The following is a 10,885-nucleotide window of genomic DNA, read 5'->3' as shown; positions in this document are numbered from 1 at the left end:
AGTCGCTCAGTCGTGTCCGACCCTCAGTGACCCCATGGACTGAAGCCTTCCAGGCTCCTCCGTCCATGGGATTTTCCAGGCAAGAGTACTGGAGTGGGGTGCCATTGCCTTCTCTGGTATCTGTCTTTAGAAGTTGTAAAGTCATGTTTGTGTTTTGTAACACTATTTCAGTTGGAATATTACAATTTTTTGGTGTGATGTTTTGAGTAATACTGGAGAAGGAAGAGGCAACTCACTCCAGTATTCTTGCCTGGAGAATCCTGTGGACAGAGGAGCCTGGTGGGCTGCTGTCTATGGGTCGCACAGAGTCGGACACGACTGAAGCGACTTAGCATGCATGTCTTCCTCACAATGGTTAGCCTCATGTCAGTTCCAGTCACTATAACACGTCCTCAGTGATTAGCACAGCATGCTTTATAGTCACTCAGTGCAAACTTGTTGACTGCATGAATGAGGACATACCATCATACCGTCTAGTTCGGTAACCACTGGCCACAATTGCCTATTGAAATTTTAATTAATGAATGAAAAATTAAGAATTCTGTTTCATAATTACATTAACCACATTTCAAGCTAAGTAGCTATATGTAGTAGTGGCTGCCATATTAGACAGCAGGAAACATTTCCATCATCATAGAAAATTCTATAGGATAGTGCTGGCAGGATAAGGCCCAAGGGCTTGTGCATGGCATGTAATACCCTTGAGGATCTGCTTCTGACAAGCTTTCCAGTTTGTTTCTTTCCCATAGTACTGTAGCCTCAGTCACATCCTCCTATAAACATGTTTCTTTCCTAAATGTGCCACTCTTTCTTAGGTGTCTGTGGCTTTTCAGCTTTCACCTCTCTCTACCTAAATTGCCACCCCATCCCATCCAGCACCTCTCATCCTTTAAGCCCCACTTCAAGTATGTCCACTTCTGGGAAACTTCTTCATATGTCCAGACTGAGCTGGTCAGTGCTTCCTCTGACCCCCATGCCACCTCCTTCTTAATCCTGTGTACCTTGCTCAGACAGGATGGTGGTCCTTTGTTCACACATCTCTATCCATTGCTGCTGTGTACCCCTCAAGGGAAAGGCTTGGGGGCTTCTCAGTCTCTCCAGTGCTGGACTCAGAGCTGGTAATGTGGTAGACATCAGAAACGCTAGTGAAATGATGTGAGCCAGTGGATGCAGGTCACAGGGGGTATTATTTCCTTAGTATAACATGCTGAGTGAAGCAAAAGGGAACAGTGTTACTAAGTGGGGCTAGTGAGGGTTCTACCTGCAGTCTTCTCCATCTTCCATGGTCCTATTCTAGGTCTTTATTTTATGTGATACTAGATTTCTGGGCTAAGACTCACCCAGGAGCTTGGCAGAGTCTGGCGGGGGGATACCTCTGAAATTCTGGGATCTGGAAGCTCAGCTGAGTGGAGCTACTTCCAGAGGAGAGTGGGTGGGTCTCATAAGTTGGAAGGACCATGATTACATCCTTCAAATCAAGCCTTGTGTCAAGAGGCTAGAACTGAAGGCCACCTGGAAGTCCGAAAAAGGTGACTGCTCTGAACTGTACTTTGTTCAGCTAGCTGAGTACAGAAGCTGTTGCTTTTATGGTCATAGCATATCTATCTGTACCTTACCCACTGCACTGATAGCTCCTTAAGGGCAAGATTGTGTCTTTCTTTCCTCAGGGTCCTTGGCAGGCTAATCAGCGACTATAGGGCTCATAGACTGGGGCTAAAACAACTTGTCTGGTTAAATGAACCACCCTTATTGGTGATATTGCCTAATAATAGACATGCTTTCTGCAATGACACTAATATAATTTTGGACAAAATATTCATTTGTTTCTATTTTTTTTTTGTAGCAGTCTTTTGCTTAATTATGTCCAAGGGGGCCTGCATCTCTCCTGCAGGTGAAGTTAAGGTCTCTCTTCTGCATAGTAGGACATTCTGGGTCTCTTGTCTCACTGTCCATGGGCACTTTGAGCTGGGAAGGCCCATGCCTACAAAGTTCTTAGAGTGAATGGAGATTTACCTGATCCTCATCAAGGCAGACCTGAAGTCAGGAAGAAAGAAGAGATGACACAGGGGGAAGAAAGGAAAACAGCATCCCTGTAAGACTAGAAATGAAGTGATAAAGAGGAGAGATGGGTGGGGGATGCGAGTGAAGGGCCCAGATGTGAGTCTTCAGTTGGACATGTTAAAAGGAGCACTAAGGATTGTGTCTCAGTCTCTTTGACCAGTCACTCAGCAGTGACCATGTGCCAGACAATGGGCTTTCTTTACGGATGTAGCCTGGGCCCAACTGAACCTGAATGGATTCAGAGACTGATTAGGTCCTTCCAGTTGGTGAGGCTCAAAGGCCCTAAGCATTTATTTAGAGTTGCTCTGCAAGGGGAGAGGAGAGTCTTTAAGAAGGACATTTATGCATAGTTCCCGGGGGACAAAGATAGAAATGGAGGAGACAGCCAGATCGACTGTGGGGGAGAAGATGAAGGCCTGTATGTATACTGTATATGTATACTGCATAACCTAAGTGACCCCATTAATGAGTGGTTGGACAGTGATTAACCTATAAGGGTACCCACTTACCCACTTCTCCAACACTGCCTTTCTAACACAGTGGGGATGCTGAGTCCCCTTATTAAGGCAGAAGTCATGGAGAACAACCATATCCTCACAAGGCCTTTTGGTCTTTGGGAGAGGAGTTGTAGGCTATAGGCATGATGTCCTTCCCCAGGGGGACATTTCTAGCATTCTAGAAGATAGAATGGGCTTCCCTAGTGGTTCAGACGGTAAAGCATCTGCCTGCAATGCTGGAGACCTGGGTTCGATCCCTGGGTTGGGAAGATCTCCTGGAGAAGGAAATGACAACCCACTCCAGTACTCTTGCCTGGAAAATCTCATGGACAGAGGAAACTTGTAGGCTACTGTCCATGGGGTCACAAAGAGTTGGGGAGATAACAAAGGATAAGCTAGAGGGTGTTTCTGGGGATAAAAGAACCCCTCCAGTTCCAAAGAAGGGGGAGCATTGCTGATTGACAACGATGATGCTTCCTTGAGGAGCTTCCTTGAGGAGACCTTTTCAGTTTACAGAGCATTTCCTCTCATATGAGTTCCATAGAAAATCCTGTGAAGCAAAAGCTTATACACCTATTTTTCGGAAGGGGAATGAGGCCCAAAGAGCTTCAAGGACTTATCCAAGACCGTGTGGCCATTAAATATAAGAATCATGCTAGAAATCTCCTGACACTCTCTTCATCCTTTTTTCCTTTGCATCATGGTGGGATAATTGTCTTTATCTCATGGAGGCTGACGTTATGGCTGAGGTAGCCAGAGGACCAGATATTAGGGTGATGCCTGAGGAGAGGCTAACATTCAGATGAAGGATGTAATCTGAGGTGCAGTACCAGCCACAGAGCAGCACCCATTCCACTCAGATTTATGCATTTCATAAATATTGAGGCTGTTACATGGAAAACCAGTCTTACCAGATGGTCCATGAGAAAGAGAGTATTGTGGTCCAGTAATACATATTGCACTCTTCTTCATTTAGAGTAGCAGTGCATGATCAATGCTCTATAATGTCTTTAAGCAAAGAAATCTCTTTGACTCTATGTAACTCAAGGTCTCTAAATTGAATGTATAGGTTTTTTTTTTTGTTGTTTTTTTTTAAGGTCAGACCTATTAGCAGCTCATGGAACTGCCAAGAATAACTAGTTTGTTTTAATCACTGAATTAATGGTTTGATTTGATATATCGCAAGTCCTAGGACTTTTTTTTATGGTTTTATATTCTAGCCTGAAGACTCATATATATGTCAGGTGTAAATAGGCCTTGGTGCTGGTCGTTTCATAATTCAAAGACCCAGGGTTAGACTGTGCCCATGCAAGCATGCTAAAGTTCATAAATTAAAAATGAAATCTCATTACAATATTAATAAGATTTTAAAATATTAGGTATTTTGCTGGTAGTTCACGATAGAATAAATGTCAAGGAAAACTCTGAGTCAGTCAATGTAGCACGATGGCATCTGTGATTTGATAGAATTTACCTATTGGAGATTTTTGAAGGGAGCAAGGTTGACATTTTATGCAGGTCATTTATCGTCTTCCTGCCTATGGATTGCAGTAGACTCTTGACATTCATGATAGGTATTTCTTGAGACCTCTATGACTCTCCTAATATCGCTAGAATAAATAATTTCCCTCACAAAACCTTTTTATTCTGACCAAAACTGTCACGTTTACAGTGTTTCACTTTTTCTTCTCACTCATCACCAGGGCCATTTTGTCCTTGATAGCTGACAATGAGGAGGAACATTATAGGCTCTGAAGTGGTGGCCATACTCTGGACTAGCTGAAGGATTCACCCTCAGTGACTGGTTTGCTAAGAGATTTGAATTTATGTTTCAGAAATATGGTGAATGCTTGAATTTCCTGGGCTGCTGGGATTGTTTGTGAAGAGCCCAAACTGTGAACGTTAATCTACAAATATCAAGCATCTTCTTTTCTTTGGGGTGTCAAATATATCTTCCCCTTTCACTCTGTGCTAGAAGACAGGATAATACCACGGCTTGGGGAAGAAAGGAAATGCCAGAAACTCAAGCCTGTTATCACCATAACAAGCAGTCTACAGCAGGGTGTCTCTGAACTCCAAGACCGTGAATATCTCAGCACCTTTAGGAAACGCTTCCTTGCTGTACTTTGGTGAACAGTCTCAGCGAGCTCTTGAGATAAGCTAAAATGTGAGTCCCCCTGCACTTGGTCAGTAGGGTTGTACATACTTGAAACTACAACCTGACTCCTCCCCTCCCATAGCTCTATGCTTTTGAATATTTATCTAAGGCTACCTTTCCTATGGTTTATCAATTTTATCTTCAGGACTTACAGTGTTTGAAAAAAGAGATTTTTTCCTAGAATTTTTGATTATTATTAAAATTAAAAGGACAGGAAGATTTTTATCACACTTGGAGGCTCTCTCTAGATGAATACCACATACTGTTGTTGAAGAATGGTTCACTCCACACAAATTAAGATAAGCAGACAAGAAGAAAAATGCCAAGAAGCCAATCTGGGGGTATTGGGAATACCCCCAGTAGTCACCCTGTAAATAGATGGGAAAAAACAACCCTTGAAGACTGATCAGCCATTTTGCTTCTTTGGAAAGCACAATTGGTACTAAAGCACATAGATCTTTGGAGCTCTGCGGTTTTCATCAGGATGAATGATGTCATCTAATATAAGAGCAGATTCTACAAAATCCAGAATACATCCAGAGTGGAACTATAATTGAGTCTTGCTCCTTAGGACCTCAGTCTGACCAGCCACTGTGGGTGTGAGGGCTCCTGGGTGCCAGTGGCCATTAAAGACACCTTGAGGTTGGTTGAGGAGGTAGGACTTACTCTTTTGGAAGTCTAATCATGCTTCCTATTAAAGCCTTTCATAAGCCTTGAGAGTGAACTTCCTCTAAGCCACCCAGAACCATGGATCCCACAAAGCCTCTGCACAAAGGCATTTTCTACACAAGTCCCCAGGCACACAGAGAAAGCTCAATAAGTGCTGTTGAAAGAACTGAGGGGTATGTTTTTTCATGAAAACTTGGGAATTGGCCTGCTAGCTGATGGCAGCATTCACTGTAACCCAGTCCTTGCCAGTAGTTTGGAGGCTGAAAATCCCCTTTTATTCTCCAGGCTCGAAGCCTGTTCATAGAATGACTATCATCATCTCTCTCTCCTGATGGGCTGGGGGTGAAGGCGGGAGCTCTGAGCAGTCCTGCAAGGCTGGAGGTTCCCCTGTCTAGAGGTGGGTCGGGTAATTGCTATTGTCACCATCCTCTTGTGGGAACAAAATATGTGTGAGCACAAAGGTCGGCCAGCAACCCTGGAGGTAGGAAGGCCAGGAGAGGTGGGGAAGCTTACCTTTTTGACTTCGTACTTAATGGCGAGTTTGATCCGGCTCAGACTCGGACGGTGGTGGTCGGACCAGACTTGGAAGTTCACATCACCATTTAAAATCGCTTCCACCTCTTCTGTGTCTCGGCATAGGTCCAGCACGCCCACCACAAAATCCTTGCATTGCATAGATAACTTCCTGTAATCGTTCTAACAGAATAAAGAGAAATCAGGGGTGTGTCACACCGAACCCCACAGATGGGCTTGCCTAGCTCAGCAGTGTTGTTCAGCAACTGTCCACCAAGTGTGAGCTTAATAGAGTGCTCTGGAACCAGGGAATGTGCTGGAACCAGAAGGCAGGGCTGTTTCTCTTGCTACAGTAGTCTAGAGGACATCTTCTCTAAGCCAGGATTTGTCAGGCTGTGTTCCATGGCCACCTGCATCAGAGTACCTTGGGTGTGCTAGAACTGTGATTCCCAGGCCCCGCTGCAGACTTACAGACTCAGAATTCCTGGGGATGAGACTCAGGAAGCTGTCTTTAACCTGTCTTTTAATCTTAAAAGGTTAACCTTTTAACCTTGTTCTCTGAGTGATTCTGATGCCTGCCAAAGCCCACCCTGGGCTCTTTGAAAGCAGCAATTCCCCTTGCCTGCTCTGAAGGGGGAGTCATAAGGAGATGTACTTTTAAGGCTGATGGGAATATCACTTCACTCACTTACCACCAATCTGTGGTGGTAACTGTTCTACGCAGGAAGTTTGCTGGAAAGATATGGCTGATAGATTAAATTTGGAGGGAAAAAAATGTACACAGATGTGCTTTCTTTTAATGTGCTGGAAAATCTGCTTATAAATTTAAAAATCAAATGTAATTTAAATCTAACAGTATCCTTTCCTTAGCACAGATCCTTTTGTACAGCAAATCATGGCATGTTAAATTACTTGCCTGTTGAATAATCATTTTCAGACCTTGACCTCTTTTTTGTTGTTGTTTAATGAATTGCCTCTGGGTTTCTCTCTTCTCCCGAGGCACACCTTTCTGAATTATCTTGAAAGGCTGACTGCCTTTCCTTGTGACGTGCCGATTTCTCTCTCTCCTTAAAACACACTGCTTCAGTTCCAGATAATGATCCAAAATGTTGGACAGAAGAATGTTTCATGTCACCCTCAAACTACTCCTCCCCAAAAATATTTTCCCCTATAGGGTTTCTTATTGGTTTCTTAGTTGAAATGAGTCTATTTGAAAGCAGCACAGAGCCAAATGTCACTTTCAGTGTTAATCAATGTCAAAAGCCCAGAGAGTGATAAATAGTAGTTGGTAAACAGGAGTGCAGTTTTGTTTTTCCAGAACCTGGATTCCTCAGCAAATAGATGGGAGCATGGCAAACTGTAGAAACGCCACCATTTTTCTAAATTAATGATTTGTTTCTCCTTGCAGCAGTGCTGCATCAAAATGTCCTTTTGTGTTAAAGAAGCAAGTGACTGATAGCTAAGAAAAGGACAAGCATCAAGAAAATGTGTTCCTACAAGAGCGGCTGCTCTTCATTTTTATATATAATTTAGGGATAAGGGTGTTTGGGAAATGCTGGGTAGAAAGATGACTGCTCCAGCAGACTGTCACGGGCGACTGAGACTGTGCTGTCTCAGAGCCTCTGTGCATTTCTGGGTTCAGTGCAGTTCAGGATGGAAGGTACCATTAGAGACTTGGAAGGTACCATTAGAGACTTTCACTTCCCTGGGCTCTTCTATTAACTGGGCCATAAGAAACAGGGAGAAACACCAGGGGAGCCAAAACAGTTAGTTTGCTTTTTGCCTTCTATATTAGACAGTCTGGAAGGCAGCACACCTGATGCCTGCATGTGGGTGGAAGAGACGAAACCAGCCTGGCAGGAAGATGGAGATGACCTGGGTGTGGATAGCTGCAGTCACGCCAGGCGCAGCCTCCCACAGAGAGTGAGAGCCATGGGCGCACATCTGGGAAATTATGATGATTATGAAAGGTGGGATAGTCCTGAGCTCAGTGAGCCTTTCAGCCACACTTTTTACCTTTAGTTGGAGAGATGCGACATACTCCCAAGACTTCACAGGTGCCCTTTTAAGTAATTCCATATCCCGGCATACTGAAGTCTGCCAGGTCCACTGGGTGACAGGTGTTCTACCCGTATCACCTTACTCAGTCCTTACAAAATACACGTTAGAAGGACCGTCAGCATTTCCAACTCATGAGTGCGGAAACCGAGACTCAGAGAGATAAATTAACAGGCTAAACCCACTTTTCCTTATACTGGACACTCATCTTTCTGATCACTTTCTCACTTTCCTCGAAGATTTTACCTCCTGTCTCACTGTCACTCACCCAACTGCTGCTGTTCTTGGTGGTTTCAGTATCCAAGAAGATGTCCCTCCCATTACCCTGCCCTCGTATTTCCATGATAACGTTTTCTTTAGTCATGTTATTCTCAGTGCCAACTCAGCCATTCATTCTCTTAGTTATTCCCAATAACTGAAGCTCCTCCCTGACCCCAACTTTAGGTCTCCTTCTCTCTGACCACCACCTCCTATATGTCCAGCTTTCTCCATCTGGAACCCCAATTCTAGTAATCCTATGATTTCACCAAACCTACAAGCCATGGACCATACCATGTTTTCACTGGTTTTCAGCCCTGTCAGGTCCCTGTCTCCCCCCTCGCAGAGCTTCCGTTTTGCGGGCAATCTTTATTATCATCCTTGCACCTATCAGTTCTCTTGCCCTCCTCTTGTTTTGTTCTCATTGCTGGCTTAAAGCCTGACTTTGGTTGAGTCTGACTCTCTGCTGCACTGCCCCCGCCTCTGCTCAGTGAATGTGGCTGGAGAGCACACCCCTGCACTGTAAGCTCACCCCCTCCAACCTCAGGTAGTCCTCAGTGCTCCCATCGCAAGCAAGCATTTCAGGCCTCTCCTGCCCTGCTGTCCAGCCTCCTCCCCCTCCTAGTTTCCATTAACTTGGAGAATATAACTCATCAGGAGAGAAGCTCCACATGCTCACATCGTCCCCATCACTTGCTGTCATACATCTGTGCTCATGGACTCTCTTCCCTCTGGGTGGACTGCCCCTGCTTCTCTCTAAGGCCAGCTCCTCCTCCTGATATCAGTCCCTTGTACTGCTCTCCATTTCTCTTTCCTGCATTGTTAATCTCTCCCTTTCTCTGTTGGCTTAGTATGCAAACGTGTTGCTGTTTTCTTGTCTTAATAAGAAACTCCTCTTGACTCTACTTCCCTCGCCAATTCCTACTCTAGTTTTCTGTTCCATTTTGTAGAAAAACTCATTAGACTTGTGTACACTCACAGTTGCCCTCCTTACATATTTCTTACCCTGTTCTTCCTACCCTGTTCAGCAAAACTTTCACACTCTATCCATTGCTTCCACTGAGACTGTTCTTGTCAAGGTCACACATGGCTTTCATGTTGCTAAATCCAGTGGTTGGTTCTCAGTCCTCATCTTACAGAACCTGTTAGGTGCTTTGACATAGCTGATCACGTCCTCTTCCTTAATATACATTCTTCACTTGGCTTCCAGCATAACATACTGTTCTGTGGTTTTTCTTCCTGAATGAGTACTTTTTGCATCTTTGTTGGTTAATTCTCATGTCCCTGATGTCTTAGTTTTAGAATGTCCTATAGATGTGCCCAGTCCTTTGAATTCTCCTGTCTTTTTACACTCATTGCCTTAGTGATCCTATCTAAGATCATTAGATACTATCTATATGCTGATGACTTAAATTTTATATCTTTAGCTCAGCCTTCTCTCCTGAACTTGAGTCATATATCCAATTGCCATCTGGTATTTCCACATGAATGCCAAATAGGCATTTCAGAGTCAATAAAACTAAATCTGGACCTAGTCTTCTCTGCCTTACTAATATTTCCTGACCTATCAGTTGTCAAGGACAAAAAAATCTTGAATTTATCCTTGGTTCCTCCCTTCCTCTTAAACCTGACATACAATTTAGAAGCAGATCCCACCAGCAATACCTTCTAAATATATATTGATCTAAACCATCAGTTTTTGCTTAGACTAACCAAGAGGCTCTTAACTGACCTCCTTAATGTCCTGGTCTTCTATGGTCTATTTTCCATACATCAGTCAGAAAGATATTTAGAAAAAGCAGTCAGTTCATGGCACTGGTCTGCTCAAACCCTCCCATGGCTCTCCATCCCCTCAAAGTAAAAGCAGGCTTATTATCCTGTCCTGTAGGGACATACGTTGCCTAGCCTCTCCATTCGTTCACTGATTTGCTGTGGTTCTCTGTCTCCCTCCGTCTATTCCAGCCACCCGACCCCCCCGCTGTTCTTCAAACACACTTGACATGGACTAGACCTTTGTACTGGCTATTCTCTTCTTGTAATGGTCTCTCCCCAGGTATCTACATGAACAGATTTCTCAACTTCTTCAGGTCTTTGCTCAAATGTCACTTTCTCAGAAGACTTCCTTAAGGAGCTTTTAAAAACATCGTGACTCTTTTCCATTTGCATTCACCTTTCCTTTTTTCTTTGTTTTCTTCACAATACTTATGACTATATGACATCTATACATATTATTTATTATATTTATTGTCCATATATTTCATTGGAATATAAGCTTATTGAGGGCAGGAATCTTTGCTGTTTTGTTCACAGATATATCATTAGTTCAGTTCAGTTCAATTTAGTCGCTCAGTCATGTCTGACTCTTTGCGACTCCATGAATCGCAGCACGCCAGGCCTCCCTGTCCATCACCAACTCCCAGAGTTCACTCAGACTCACGTCCATCAAGTCAGTGATGCCATCAGCCATCTCATCCTCTGTTGTCCCCTTCTCCTCCTGCCCCCAATCCCTCCCAGCATCAGAGTCTTTTCCAATGAGTCAACTCTTTGCATGAGGTGGCCAAAGTACTGGAGTTTCAGCTTTAGCATCATTCCTTCCAAAGCAATCCCAGGGCTGATCTCCTTCAGAATGGACTGGTTGGATCTCCTTGCAGTCCAAGGGACTCTCAAGAGT

General features: G+C 44.0%; 1 protein-coding gene across 1 annotated transcript in view; it reads right to left on the bottom strand.

Moving 5' to 3' along the window:
- TRPC7 (transient receptor potential cation channel, subfamily C, member 7) overlaps nucleotides 1–10,885 on the bottom strand; it is a 151,245-nt gene that overhangs the window by 95,695 nt on the left and 44,665 nt on the right. The window contains exon 3 of the mRNA XM_010844477.1: nucleotides 5,899–6,081. Coding sequence (XP_010842779.1) covers nucleotides 5,899–6,081 — 183 coding nt within the window. The remainder of the gene's footprint in view (nucleotides 1–5,898; nucleotides 6,082–10,885) is intronic.

Source organism: Bison bison, unplaced genomic scaffold (assembly GCF_000754665.1).
Source record: "Bison bison bison isolate TAMUID 2011002044 unplaced genomic scaffold, Bison_UMD1.0 scf7180017864203, whole genome shotgun sequence".
NCBI lineage: Eukaryota > Metazoa > Chordata > Mammalia > Artiodactyla > Bovidae > Bison > Bison bison.
Note: the sequence above shows the minus strand (reverse complement) of the source record. Positions and strands in the feature narration are given on the sequence as shown.